Source organism: Vanessa cardui, chromosome 19 (assembly GCF_905220365.1).
Source record: "Vanessa cardui chromosome 19, ilVanCard2.1, whole genome shotgun sequence".
Taxonomy (NCBI): domain Eukaryota; kingdom Metazoa; phylum Arthropoda; class Insecta; order Lepidoptera; family Nymphalidae; genus Vanessa; species Vanessa cardui.
The window spans coordinates 10,845,249-10,860,896 of NC_061141.1; the positions used below are offsets into that span (position 1 = coordinate 10,845,249).

Genomic DNA, 15,648 nt, shown 5'->3' on the forward strand with positions numbered 1-15,648 from the left:
ATTTGTCAAAAATGACATTAAGAACTATGAAGTAAGGTTAAACAGCGAGGAATCGAGAATAGAACACTCATTTATAATTTATATTTCTACGTTGATTATGTTATTTTTACAATAAAAACAAATTGCCTAAAATATGTCAAAAGTAACGAAAAGGAAACATGTAATGAATGAAGCTTTGTGGGACAACTATGAGTTGCCAAAAGAAAATCAAAGTATCGTCAAAGTTTTGAAAAATAGAGGCAACAATCTTCATGAGGTACATACCAAACTAACAGAAGTACTATAATTTAATTTTATTTGATTATATGTCACATCTTATTTTTACAGGTCACTACTCCTTCCGGTGAAGAGTATTTAGTATCAATGCCTACTAAGTTTCGAAAAAATATATGGGTAAAACGAGGAGACTACATCTTAGTCGAACCAATAATCGAAGGAGACAAAGTGAAAGCTGAAATTGTAAAAATTATGAATAAGGACTCTATAAAATATTACAAAGAAAACAATTTGTGGCCTAAAGAATTCGATGATAGCAGGAAACAAGATGCGGAACTTAATGAAGATGATTTGTTTGTTAATACTAATAGGGTTCAAATGACTCAGTATCACAGTGAAACAGACTCGAGTGACTCTAGTGATGACAGTGATAGCAATAGTGACATAGAAAATGGTGGCAAATAAAATTTATTTTACATTATGACTATTCATTTATATACTTTTTAGAATATAAATGCACACTATTTACTGGACAAATAAAAAAAGCATTTGTTCTTTTTATTGTGATTTATAGTTATTGCTACACAACATTCTGCTTAAGACATACATTAAATTAACTTAAAAATTAAAATAAATAATCATTGTATTCATAAAGATTTTATTCAAGTAATAAATAGTTTAATGGCTAGGAATTAAATAAGAATCATTTAAGCACAATCTTTTAAGAATATATTGCACTTGCATTAATGATTACAGTTCCTTGTCATAGAAAGCATGTAACATTATTGCTTCTTGGCCTGAATTACTCCATTTTATAGCATCACATTCCTCTGTAGGTCTCATCAGATTATGAGAGTGCACTATGTTAAGAACACACTATTCTTCTTGCTTCTAGGTGTGTGGCCAAAATTTGTTAAGAGAATTAATATTTACTAATAATTTTTAGTTAATATGGTAATTATTTAATGTCGGCTTCAACATCATCTGTCATAATATAAGTGTAAATAGTCTTTATCAACTCAACAGATTTCACTTTAGCCCATCCCTCTGTCTTGGTAATAAGCTTAGCTTGGCCATCCTTTATAAACTCCAAAGTCAATTGTTTTAGTATTTTAGCCGAGTGTAAGTCTGCAAGCTGCAAAGTCTCAATAGCATTCTCTACTGTTAATTTTTTATGCAATGCTTCCTCACACAAGCTTTTCAATCTACTAAGCTCATAGAAATCAGCAGCTGCCAATAATTTCTCAGGCATATCATCGACTCTGGGAGCCTTGTCACTATATATAAATGTCAACACTTCAGTAAGTACTTCAGCCTCTAGTGGAGATTCAACAATATTTGTGTGGCACTCTGTTGTGTTGTGTTCAAAGTGAGCCTTCAAAACGACACTCCTACTTGCAAGTACTGCCTTGTGGACTTTGTATTCATTTCCCTCAGCTGATTTCATTGTGATATCAGAGAACAAACCATTGTTTAATAGATTCTCAAAGTCATTGCTTAATTGAGCTTCAGGAACATTAGAATAGTCTACTTTTATATCATTTGTCACAATAAATTGAAACTTTAATCTCAGACTACCATCGCTTAATAGAAAAATGTCACGACCATCAAAACCAGCAATATCTCTCTTGAATAATGTAGCTAAATATTGCCATTTGTTAGCCTGTACCGTGTGATACTCTTTTATAACTATTGACCGCTCTTCGAATCTTTTTAAGCAAACAGTTAGTATTGATTTCAAAAATACTGGGATTGGTGATAAATAATAGATTTCTATTATGTCATTGTCTCGTCCTAAAAACAGCATCTTCAAGTGAAAACGTGAATAAATAGGATCTGCGCTTGGATCTTTCGGTTTCTCAGTCCGAAACTCTCTCGTCGATTTATTTTCAAGTAAATTGACAAAATTTGGTACAGTCCATATGATAGTATTGATCTTTGTTTGTCCTTCAGTGCGTGTCGTATAATTTAAATTCGACATATTGCTTCTTAATTAACTTGTTTACAAAAAGCACTTCAGATTCGATTCGATTATTTTTATTAAGTTAATAATCTTTTGCCGCAAAAATGTAGCAACTGACTAAGAAAAATCGAAGGAAGAAACGGTGATAATTAACAAACACACGGAGGCAATAAGCTTTATGTAATAAGTTAATTAGCTGAAGTTAAGACCATTTTTTTATAATTTTGTTTACAACTTGTTTGAAATTTATTGAAATCAAATATCAATGGTGTCCAAACCAATAAACCATGTAAAAACGTCAAGATTGTTGTATATGTGTTGTATAATGTATACTGTTTGTGTTTGATGTCAAGTGTCAACTACCAAGGACTTTCATTTGACATTTCAGAATATGAATTGTCAATTTGCCAGTAACCTCTTATATGGTGGCCAGGGGATATTTTCTTGTTAAATCAGTAATTGTTTCATTAAAAGAAGCGTTTTACCTAAAATAAAACGCATATAAAACTACTTACTTTCGCACCCGTTTTCAGTCATATTTATGTATGTCCCTGTCGCAATACCCTCTCCTTTTTTAACTGGTCTGTAGGGAACGACTGGTAATAGTTAGCGATTCCCTTCTAATTACTGTCTCTAATTATGCATCAGCGAGAAAAAGAAGCTAAGTTTCTAATTAGGTAACTAGTTAAATATGCGTTTTATTTAAAGATACCTTCGTCACTTAAATAAAAATTATGTACGAAAGATTAACTATATAAATATTAGCTATATACATATTTTCAAATAATTTCATTGTAAAAATGAATCATTTTTTTGCGTAAAATATATATCTACAAAAAGTTTAAAAGTTTTTAATTACTTCAATCGATTAAAAAGCGAAATCAAGGTGGAATTGCTATTTGGCTAAAAAGGCTCTCGCTATGTCTAGGACATAACTCGGAAAACGATTGATATTTGTAAACCACCCGTAGGAAATGTTGATGCGACCGAGCTGTTGGTAGATTGAAATAGGCCTGCTACAAATACACCTTGCACATCCAATCCAGAGATTAGATAAAGTCTGGTATGTAGTTTTATGAGTCGAATAAGGAGTAAAACCTTTTGTAGGACGACAGAAGTCAATTCGCTCGATTCTAAGATGCGATGACCGCATATTATTAGGTCTGACCGTCTGGCACTCTTAATAGAGGCCTTATCACTTTATTTAAATAAAACAAATGTTTCAATATTATCATAAGTTGTATAACATTAAATGCTTAAATATATACATATATGAACTAAAACCAGTTACTGTATACATCTTGACGGCGCCGAATGAGGAAGAGATTGCTAGCATAATTTCCCCGTTGATTCGCAATTCCGATCCTCTGGGCAAAAAACGAAGACAATAAGGCGAGGTGTTATACTTTTGATGAAGCTTTTTGCACCACTACTCCAAGAGTTGAGCGCTTCCACAGCAAATAGAACAAAAAAGTAATTTGACAAAAGACACGAATATTTAGATCTAAATAACAAATGTTATTTCAAAAGTACCTACATTTAGAGTAATTCATCCTCCTGCCCTTATCACAATATTATTTGGGGTCGGCGCAGCATGTCTTCTCCTTCCGTACTTCTCTGTCAGACGTCATCTCACAAGTAACATTCTTTCTAACCAGTGGCGGCGTAAGGCGTGGGCGGTGTGGGCCACCGGCCACGGCCTCGCTGTGCAAAGGGCCTCGCGTTAGAAATTTGAAAAAATCCAAGGGCCACGCAAACTCTTACCTACATTAAGATTCGATCTTGAGCCGCCACTGGTAACAAACACTCACGGCCTCGCGGCGCAAAGGGCCTTGCGACATTTGAAAAAGTACAACATAATACTGGGATCAGAGTACTAAAAACAAAAAAAAAACAAGGGCCTCGCAAACAGTATCTTGCCCACATTAGGTTTCGATCTTGCGCCGCCACTGTTTCTAATCATATCCTCTTTCACACAATCCATCCATCGTTTCCTTGGTCGTCTTCTACCTCTATATCCGTTCACAGCCATGCTCAATACTTTTCTCACAATATGTTCCTCATTCCTCTGCATTACATGCCCATACCATGATAGTCGCCTTCCACATATTTAAATATTTAAAAAAATATATTCCTTATATTTTATGTATGCACGATTTTTTGCAAGTGGTATACTATTTTTAAACTTGGCAGAATAATATCGAAACGTCGATATTTATTAACTCTATGTCTGTATGTTTTGTCTTACTGTCACACTTACAGCACAGGATACAGAGTACATAATATTATTATAATATACTGTGTGTGTTGTTTTCGCATCTCAAAACGGATGTTAAATCTTAATAAAATATTTTAATCTTATCTATAATGTGTATTTGATCGTAAAATAATCGGGTTGATAGAATATCAGCATCATATCTCAATGTAATGCCTGTCAATTCACTAAAGCGTAACAGTGAACGGGGGAGATAATTTATTGTAATTCCTTTCAGTTAGTTTTCAACTAAATGTAATTTGGCGCTCATAATGGAAGATTATAAGTTTCTTTTTAAAGTTGTGTTAGTGGGTAATGCTGGTGTAGGTAAGACCTGTTTAGTGCGAAGATTCACACAGGGCTTGTTCCCACCAGGCCAAGGTGCTACGATTGGTGTTGACTTCATGATCAAAACTGTGGAAGTCGACGGAGAGAAAGTGAAGGTGAGCAGGATATTACGCACGATGCCTTTAGTTTTATACTTCAATTACTATATTTGGTATTCCTATCAAGCTTTTTTGATAGCTTTAAATTCAAAATTTTATACACAATGAAATCGTATGGAACGTTTTTAGAGTAATATATATTATATGAATATTAAAAATTGTAATGTTATTTAGCAACAATTGTAGAATATTAAAGTAAATTTTTATATTTACACAATTTCAGCTACAAATATGGGATACTGCAGGACAGGAGAGATTTAGATCTATAACCCAGAGTTATTACCGGTCTGCACATGCATTGATATTGGTGTACGATATATCTTGCCAGCCCACATTCGACTGCTTGCCCGATTGGCTCAGAGAAATAGAAGAGTATGCTAGTCATAAGGTTCTTAGAATATTAGTTGGTGAGTTTTTCTTTGTAAATATTGCAACTTATAGTTTTACACAAAAAGTAACATATTTCTGTTTATAGTTATTTTTTGTTCTATGCCTTGGTATAATGCAATTTGTATTGAATTATGTAAATGATTACTCCACTCAATAAGAGAATGTATGGCATATTGTTAAGTAATATTTTATTTATATTGTAATTATATGTTTTATTAACATCATGATCAGTGAAAAATATTGTATTGAATTGAAAGGAATACTATTACACTGAAAATGAAATGTTAAATAATTTTCTGAGATCATATGGGTAAACAAGAAGGCAGCTGTGTTATAACACTCAAATCATCAAAAGCAAAGGACTATCCAGAATCGCACATTTAATGAATTGTACCACAATATGTTAAAATTTTCTTTTCAAGGAAATAAAACTGATAGAGAAGACAGAGAAATCCCTCGGCATATAGGAGAAGATTTTGCACAAAGACATGGGATGTACTTCTTAGAAACATCGGCTAAGGAAGCAGAGAATGTGGAAAGGCTGTTTATGGAAATAGCTGTTGAACTAATGGAGGTATAGTAAAAATCTTATTAATATATCTTTTTAATTATTATAGGCAAACCTTCAACAGATAGCCATAAACTTTCAAGGCAGTTTCCACCCCATTTAGGTGTGTTAATTACACACATTAAAATTTCTAATATGACATAATGCATTTGACAAAACTCCTTATAAGGAGATATTTTTAATCCCAACCCTATCCTATGCACGCCAGGGAGAGGTCAAAGTAACTTTTGATCCTGGTTTCATTGGCAGTATACCCCATGCCTTTCGGCCACTTTATGTCAGATTGTCAATAGATATAGCAGCCCATGTCAAATAAAATGAGCCAAAGTGCACTCATAGGACCAAAAGGACATTAAAACTAAGCCTGATTGCATATTGATTACTACATATAAAAAAACACAAAACCGCATTCGAGACGTCTGACAGCTTGAACGAAGTAAACTCCACAGCCGACGAACGTATGACAATACGAGTGTCAACAAGGGGATCAATATTCCCTTCAGGCTTACGAGAATGATTTACACGTTAATGATGATTGTGGGAAATTGCCTAAATTATAACCGTGTATGAGAACTTCGCACAAACTACAGTTGTATATATTTCAGAATAAACGTTTTGTGGCGACCATTGTTGTACCCTGTTTAACGAAGGACTGGACTAGACTAGTCATCGCTCGTCACCCTTATCCAATTTAAATGTACACGCAGTTTAATTGAAGTCAATATTTTTTATTTTATTACATAGTTTGGCGGACGTGTTAATACCTAAGAAGTAAGAACTAGCGCGCACTGGTAACTTTTGTCACGGTGATTGTTTCGTCACTCTTGTCAAGTCCGTGAATATGTACAGATGCAGACACAAATGTCACGTCGTAACGTGCGCGCACCTCCATACATATTCATGGACTCGACAAGAGTGATGAAACAGTCACCGTGACAAAAGTTACCAGTGCGCGCTAGTTCTAATTATAAGTGGTCAGCACCGCCCATATTAAGAAATATTTTTATTCCTTTCATCGCCAATACGCAACCAATCTTGGCACTAAGATTTTATGTCCCATGTGACTGTAGTTGGCTAATTCGCACCGAACCACAAAAATACTAACCATAAGTGATGTTACTTGGCTGTCGAAAGTGCGGTGAGAGGGTGGTACCAATTCAAACTAGTTTGTACAAAGCCTTCCTCCAACATCGCAGTAACTGTTACATGAATAAGTAATTATTATTGAATAAGTAATTGTAACCAATTCTCAATTCATCGGAGCATTTCGTCGAGTTGTTCCCGACTTGTCGAAAATTTCGATGAATCGTTTCCCATATGACTGGGACTCTCAAAGTTACCTATTTGGCCTAGTTTACCTATTAAAATCCCTTTTTTTATATTGTTGGCTCTATTAACCTCTCTTAATTTATGATATTATAATTTAATATAAACAAGTTTTTAGTTTAAGTAAAGTTTGGTGCAAGAAGATGTTAATATTCAACCAATATGTTCCATTTCAGCAAGCAAAATGCAAGGAGTTGCCCAAATATGACGGCAGCCTAGGTCCAATAAACGGCAAGACGACTTCTGTAGGTGATGGCTCGTGCTGTCTCCGATCATAAACCTAACGAATTTATCTCATTGATATTACTAGTGTAAAACTCGTTGTCTTATAGAGGTAATTTATTTTTTGGTATCCGTGATGAATATTAGCAGATTTTATTATTATGGTGTAATTATTTTTTGTTCAGGTGTCAGTTTTTTTTTCATAATGATTTGAATTTACAGAGTTAATTTGAAAAATCAATGCATGCATAATTATTGTTTATGTGTATGTAGGTCTGAATTAATATGAATTGAACCACAAAATATATGTTATATAAAATATATTGGTTAAACAAAAAGCTTAAAACTTCTTTGGTCTTCAATTAATTATTACAGCTGTAATTTTTATATTATTGAAAGCATATGTATATAGGCAAAGGCTAAATAAAGCAATTCCTAATTTAATTGATTTACTGCACTTCAAATCATATCTTTATTCTTCATGATATGTAAAAGTAAAAATGTGGACTAAGGGATTAAAATAATTTAGAAAGACTCATGCTAATAATAAAAGCATGCAAAAGGAACTTTGGGAGTCACAGATCTCCTTACATAGTGCACTAATATTTGTTGTTATTATTAAATAAGTGTGGGCTTCACTGCCTATACAGTAAATGTAAGTTATAATTTTAGTCATATTCATTCAGACCAAAGTATACCTATAAAGTTTTTAATTAATTTTCAGAATTATGATCAAAAATATAAAATAAATTATCTCTATAAACACTCTATAACTTAATATTTTAATGTAGAGCTGAAATCATTCCATTGCTTTTAAGGATACACTTTGTCACAATTTCATGTTTAATTTATACAATTTTCTCTGGAAATGTTAAGGATACTTAACATAGGAAAATACTATGATGCAATTTTTAATTTTTTTTTTTTTTAATATTTAATGCAAATAAGTCTAGCAAAGAGTAGTTGCCATAGCAGTTAATAATGTAACATATTCTATGCCAGTTGTATTTCAAATAATTTACTGTTCGATTTGCGCTTTTGGTCATGACAGTAACTTTGAAGAATATATGAGGGTTGTTTGCTAAGTTAGTAACCCATTGAGCCAATGATATAATACTAGAAACATGTGCGATTGGTATAGTTGCAATAATAATGGTGCCTGCTCTTGCCCTTTTTAAACCTATATTTTATTCATAAGTGACATTGAAAATGGTTGTGAGGTTGGAGATGAAAATGTACAGGCTTTTTAGTTTGTGCATTAGTTATTTTATTAGTTTTATTGTTGTATTATATAATTATGTTATTTTTATAATTGAATGTTCTGTTCTTAATTTTAGTCAGTGTACAGCCTCACTATATTTAATATTAATTAAAGGTGCTTATAAATCACAACGAGATTACGTCTGAAACTGACAAAAATTGTGAATGGAGCATTCAGTTGACAATATCAGGGTTGTATCTCAGTTAAAATATACACTTATTGACTGAAAATAATTTTGAGTACATTTCAATGGTAGGAGTAAAGATATGAATTTGAGATATACTTTATTCTTAAAATTTGTTTAAAGCTCTGGTATATTGTGCAATATAAATAATTTTTGACTAATATTTCCTGATTTCAAATACAATGATATTCAACTTTACCACTATATCACTTTTAACTTTGAATGTTTTTATTGACAACTTCCCCTACATTCAGAGTTTTCAACATTTAAGCCCTCCTGCCTTTGAAGTTGCCTATAAAACCATAACTTTATGCAATCAATAATTTAATATTAATTAATTGTAAATTGATGCTTCATTCAAAATTATTCATGAGTTTATGTGCAATTTTTTTTTATTTATAATCGAACTATATTCAATATACCCAGTGACATCATAATTAAGTAATTTATCGTTACATGAAGTTGAGGCATATCATTCCGACATGAGATTGTGATAGAGTTGTCGAGTTAACGGATTTGCTGTTGCATATTAAATTGTTTTATTATTAATTTTGTTAGTGTAGTAGTCCGTGAAAGGTTAACTAGACAATGTGTAGGTTTTAATGTTGATAATTATTATGTATTAGACTAATGCCCGATCTTGACTGTAATTTATTTATTACTAGCTAATTCCTGGTATGCGTTGCAATGTCTATTTAAATATTTGTAAACAACACATCCGATACTCACCGTCTGTTGTACTTTGATGATATCAGAAATAAAAGGTATGTACAAAGATTGAACTCGATTGGATGATTGTTTAGAAACGCAAGCGGGACAAACAAAGGAATTTTCTTTTTGTATGTATAGATTGTAAATACCACAATGATAATTAGATGAAATTTTACATGTATATATTTTATTAGTGTGTTATATTCCATTGAAAATATTAATTTAATAATTTAAATATAATGCAAAAATTCACCCACAGGTATTAATAAAAAATTAGAGCTAGTGTTAAAACATATTAGTGTGCCCTATCTAAGCTAGAATATGTTTTAATTAAGTTTTACAATTTCGATGTTGTGTTAACTATTAGTTATGTTATTCTTTGTGCTAAACTTGCCTCAAAACAATTATCAAAGTCAGATTTATTACTTTGACTTCAATCTGAAAGGTCATTGGTGGTTGGCAGTCAACGACACTAAGTGACCAATGAACATTCAGTATTTATTCTGACTGAAGTAATGATGCTTTAGAAATGACTTGTTAGTCATACAAGTTATTTAATAATTATCGTAGTATTGTTTACCATCCTATTTTGAATGGATTATTACTTTAAAATAGGTATGATGTTGTATTATATATTAAGTATTTTTACTGACTATCTAATTATCATTGTTGTTAGATGTATTAAGGCCAGTTCACACATGTACCCAATAAGCCTTTTACGGTGGCTGTGAGAACATAGAGGATGGTAGCCAAAATTAGTGTCGAATAGAATATTCCATTTTTGTATTTAATAAATATATGTATTTTAATCTGCACCTTACGTCTTAAGTTGATGCCGATTTTTTTGTATACTGTCTTAAATGTATTCTAATTTGGCAGTACTAAAGATTTGCAATATGTTTTAACAACAAAAGCTATATGATTTTATATAGGTTATATGTCTTATACATATATTATTTACATGAGCTTTAAATTTATTTATTGGTAAAATTACTTGTGAGATTTTGTTGAAATTAAAGAGATAGGAAAATGTTTAGTCTAGCCTAATTAGTGTTGAGATTGTGTACAAAAAAAACGGCTTCACTGATTAATTATAATACACAATAAAGTACTCTTTATGTATTAAATTTACGAACCTTCATTTTTAGTTCATTAAAAATTTGACGGTGCAGTGTGCATGTGTAAACAGACCTTTAGAGATGATAATTATCTTTTTATGCCCATTTTTCGTGTACAGTCATCACATATTGTGGATATATTTTTTTAAATTTTTTATTATTTTTTTTTTATTTTTATATGAAAGTTATAATGTGTGCCCATAACATGTTAATTTTACTTTAATGTTAATTATTTATTAATATTTATTGCAATTTAAGGTGCGTTTTTTGGATTTCATCTACTGTTGCTATATTATATTATCATCACATTGATATTATGTGCACTTTGGTGTCAGTTTGTTTCGATTTATTTTTAATGTCATTGTTGTATAGTGATAAACGTGCAATGAATCGTCTCGATTAATATCGAAGGGTTGCTTCTAAACTATTCGATTTTTGTAGCCTTTTCTCATGTGTTATTTTTATTATGGCTTTGTAACTGTCAAAATGTAAACGCGATTTAAACAAGGTATCTTATATGTATATGTTAATCAACAACTCAGTTATATGAAATTATAAATGAAATAAGGAAGCAATAAAGGTTGACAGAAAGATTAAATACCTGTGGAACATTTATATACAACAGTGTATTCACAAATGAGTAAATTTGATGTTTTTTTTTTTTATAAAAACATACCAACTTATTGCTATACTAACTTCAAGCTGTCTTATTAGTAGTATATTTTTTTATATTCGACCAAGCTGAGATTTCAAATATTTGGGCAACATTCATAGTATCGTATTCGCAACGACATACCTGCACAGCGTGTCGAGGACCTATTTATAGATTTTTACACGTATATGGGATAAAATCAAAACGTTTGTCATTTCAAATTGTTTTTCCATCAAATTATTAGCTGTATATTAGAATTTAAAATTTGTGTTGCAAGATTATTTAGTTCGACGATATTATGTTTGAATGTACGTTCAATTAGCTTTAATTTCATTTAAAATAATAAATGAATTATAAGTCAGCAATCTTACTAATAAAGGATAAAGACTGACTTAAACAGCAATTCATCTCTTTTTATCAACCACTATTTGAATTTTGAAAAAGGAATACAAATCACTTTCTATGCAACCGCTATAAAACTTTTTTTAAGTAATAACTCATATTTAATTGAGACATATTTGACAGTTACCATAGCTTGATAGACCAGTGAGTTGTTAATGCTAAATAATTATTATTACTTAAACAAATGTACAATTAAAATTGGATCTGAAATAGCTACTTAAACAATATCTTTGTGTCATCGGTCATAGAAATTAAATATCACCAAAGAACTAAATTATTGTAATGCAATAAATTAAATGATCACTTTTGATGATTGTGTTTTATTAAAATATGCTCATAGCTAAAATTTTCACTCAGATAAATAATTTTATTTAAAAAAAATTCTTTATTGACCAACAACATAAGTTGTGACAAAAGGCGGACTTAATGCCTGAAGGCATTCTCTACCAGTCAACCTTTAGGCCAAACAGAAAGTCATGAAGGCGGTAACAATAAATTTTATAATAAATACGATAGTAATAATAATAAAACAAGAACATAGATGAAATATTGTATATATGCATAAGAATACACATTTATAATTATATATACATACATGATATAAAATAACAGAGTCGTAATAGAAATTATAAAAACACAGCGTAGTGAGAAAAAAAAGAGAAAATTAAGAGAGGTTTTTAATAAGATGATCCTGTAAACGACGCTTGAAGAATGTCTTAGTAGGAGCCTTTCTAATTTCTACCGGAAGTTTATTCCATAATCTGACAGCTTGGACAGAGAAAGCGTTAGTTACGAAACCAGAGAAGTGACAGGGAAAAGAGAGAATGAGAGAATCAATAGAGCGTAGCTGTCGATCGTGATTGTCAGAGAGAAATTTGAAATTATCTTTTAAGTAATCAGGGGAAAGAGGGTCAAAAAGAATAGAAAAAAGAGTACACAGTAGCCGTAAATCCCTGCGTTGGCGGATAGGGAGCCATTTGAGTTCGGCTCTACAATGGGAAATGTGGTCGAATTTTCGAAGGCAGAAGATGAAACGCAGGGAATTATTTATGAGGCGATCGAGTTTATTTAAAAAAATTTCATTGAGATCGACATAACACACATCAGCGTAATCGATGATCGGATATATAAGGGCTTGCACTAGCAAAACTTTGGTTTTAATAGGGAGAAAATTTCTAAATCTATTGAGACACCTTAAGGTAGCGGTGACAGAGCGACTAACTTCATTAATGTGCACCTTCCAGCTCAAAGTTGAATCAATGTGCAGTCCGAGATCTTTAACATTTTGAGAGTAAGGTATGATATTATTATTAAACACGATATTTGGCAAAGAAGAAATATCGCACTTGGAAATGATACGCGAACTACCAACAATGATCGCCTGACACTTAGCTGGATTTACCATGATACCATATTTATTAGACCAGTCATATATATAAGTAAGGTTTCGATTAATTTTATTTACAGTTGAATCGATATCCTCCAACTTAGTATGAATATAGAGTTGCAGATCATCGGCGTAGAAATGGTAAGAACAGTCGATGTTATAAGTAAGAAAATTTATAAAAATAGAAAAAATAATAGGAGAAAGGATGCCACCCTGCGGCACACCAGCAGATAGATCAAGCCACCCGGAAAGAGATTGATCCAGCCTGACCGCTTGCTGGCGGCCGCGAAGATATGAGGAGAACCAGTCCAGAGCTGATGAAGAAAAGTTTAAATACTTAAAAATGGCAAGAACAATATCATGATCAACCAAGTTAAACGCGTTAGAAAAATCAATGAGGACCAGTATGGTGATCAATCTATTCTCCATACCAATCCGAATATCCTAATTTTATTTCTCTCTATGCTTTGATTTTTTATTTATCTAGATGTCTAACTCCTGTACTAAATGTATGTGCATAATATACCTACTTAATGTGCCGACATTTGGCCAACAGTTGGCCGATGTTGTTCGACGCGTTCGCAGCTTTTTAAGCCTTTTTAAGCCGTGGCATCGGTCTTTGGATGTGCATCATGTGTGCCTCAGATTCCATAGACGAGGATTCAATCTCTGGTCGGGCCATTTTTTTATTTTTTATTTTCACGCTGAAAAAACGCATTACGAGCTTCCTTCACGTGATTCTGGGGCGGGTCGGGCATTCTCTTCCCGCACCCTTTCCGCGGCTTCCTTCTGCGACATGACACTTTCGCAGAAGGAGCGCATCTCTGACCAGCACATCTCGCTACCGAGTATGGAGTTGATAACGCTCGGCAGCGAGAGGTTTCCGCCCATAGTCGCCGCAAGGACGTGCCTCTGGGGCCCCCACGCAGCACACTCGTACAGTGTGTTACGCCGTGTTTACTGCTCCGCTGCGCTATCCCGTGCAGGTATTTACCGAAGCATCCGCGCCCGGTAAGTAGGTACCTGCGTACTGTACTGTACGACAGTGTGCAGTGCTTCCTCTCGACCCAGCGACTCAAGTGGGGTCGGATCGCCTCCAGTGTCGCCAGGCCCGCCGTGGATGACCGCAGGTCATCCTGCCATCGGATGATCAGGGCTTGCTGGGCTAGAGCACTGATCTGCCCGATCTCCGCCGACCATGGACGATCGCCGCGGTCCCTAGGCGGATCGCAAGAAGTGTCGTCGCAGTCCACGATACCGTACGGTACCCTCTGTTGCCTCTCACCGCTATAACCCTTTGCGGCTTTCGCAGCAGGGCCCGCTTTTTAGCGATGAGGGCGTCTAGATCGGAGCCCGGTACTGCGCCGATCGACCTCACTACGCCGGAATAGAGACGCCGGCATAGCAACCCCGGCCCCCCCACATTCAGAAGGAGTCGACCGTGAGCGGCGGTGGCGTTGATGAGCCTCGGGCCGAGATGGACAAATAGCTGCCCAAATGTCCATCGTCCGTGCAATATCAGGCCCAGATACTTCACTTGGGCCTGCACCTTGAACCTCGTACACGTGGAGGTCCTTTCTCCGTGATCAGTGGTGTAGCCACTGCGTCTTTGGACACGGAGCGAGGGTCCCTGGTCGGGCCTACGAAGGTTTCAGTTATTTTTTATTGTGAGAATGGGCTACCTGATGGTAAGTGGTCACCACCGCCCATCGAAATTGGCGCCGTGTGAAATATTAATCATTTTCAGTTTCACAATCAGCCAAGTCGTTACAATCTTCGGAGTTAAGATCGTATGTTATTTACTGTAGCTATACTGGCTTCCAGAGCCTAAAAATCTGAAGAAAACAATGCTAATAAATACGGATTTGTCGGAAGAACACATAGAGTAGGTGGTTTCTACCCAAACGGGCCTGAACTAGCCCTACCGCCGAAAGTCTTTGCTGTCCAATTGATTTATAAGAAGAAATATGCACAACAAAATATTAAGAGATAGGTACTACTGCACATACTCATGCACTATAATATCTTTGTAGCAGCACTTTGTTAAGACGTTTGTATATATACCGGTGCAATTTTTCATTAAATCATTCCTTCGACCACTCATCAGGAGTATTATTCAACAAGCCTAAACTCTCCTCTAAATCTTCAACATAGTACCTGCTACCTAGCTTCGCTGTGGAATGGTCTTTAGTATTACAATATGGCCAAAAACAAAATCAACGACCAGGATATAACTGCACGTACCAGTGTATTAAAAATAGCTACTTGTTCAATAGATTTCTATGTAAAAAATGGAACGAAAGAAGTTTAAAAGTTGTATAAATTAAAAATTAATTTTACAAGGGTGTCTGCGCTGTCCTTGCCGTTGCTATATCATAATATTTATAATTTAATGATGTTATTTTAATGTGCTTACTTTTTAATGGAAATATTTTTTTTATAAAAAATAACGAAAATGTACATAAACATTTTCATTATTAATATATTTTGTCTATGCGGTTTAAACATTGGTTTGATTTTTTATTTAATAACCAATGTTGCTAGCTCT

The 15,648-nt window shown here is 33.7% G+C and overlaps 3 protein-coding genes across 3 annotated transcripts; 2 read left to right on the forward strand and 1 right to left on the reverse strand.

Moving 5' to 3' along the window:
- Nucleotides 1-8: 8 nt before the first annotated feature.
- Nucleotides 9-700, forward strand: LOC124537923 (probable RNA-binding protein EIF1AD). Its single transcript, XM_047114882.1, has 2 exons — nucleotides 9-256; nucleotides 328-700. The coding sequence occupies exons 1-2, from the start codon at nucleotides 134-136 to the stop codon at nucleotides 679-681; spliced, it is 477 nt and encodes a 158-aa protein (XP_046970838.1). The 5' UTR covers nucleotides 9-133; the 3' UTR covers nucleotides 682-700.
- A 76-nt stretch (nucleotides 701-776) lies between these two features.
- On the reverse strand, nucleotides 777-2,525 carry LOC124537922 (speckle-type POZ protein-like). The gene has a single exon (XM_047114881.1). The coding sequence runs from the start codon at nucleotides 2,195-2,197 to the stop codon at nucleotides 1,175-1,177; it is 1,023 nt and encodes a 340-aa protein (XP_046970837.1). The 5' UTR covers nucleotides 2,198-2,525; the 3' UTR covers nucleotides 777-1,174.
- Nucleotides 2,526-4,421: 1,896 nt separating this feature from the next.
- LOC124537821 (ras-related protein Rab-30-like) lies at nucleotides 4,422-12,023 on the forward strand. The gene is made up of 4 exons (XM_047114743.1): nucleotides 4,422-4,876; nucleotides 5,103-5,286; nucleotides 5,692-5,843; nucleotides 7,340-12,023. Exons 1-4 carry the CDS (start codon nucleotides 4,706-4,708, stop codon nucleotides 7,439-7,441), a joined length of 609 nt encoding a protein of 202 aa, XP_046970699.1. The 5' UTR covers nucleotides 4,422-4,705; the 3' UTR covers nucleotides 7,442-12,023.
- Nucleotides 12,024-15,648: the final 3,625 nt, after the last annotated feature.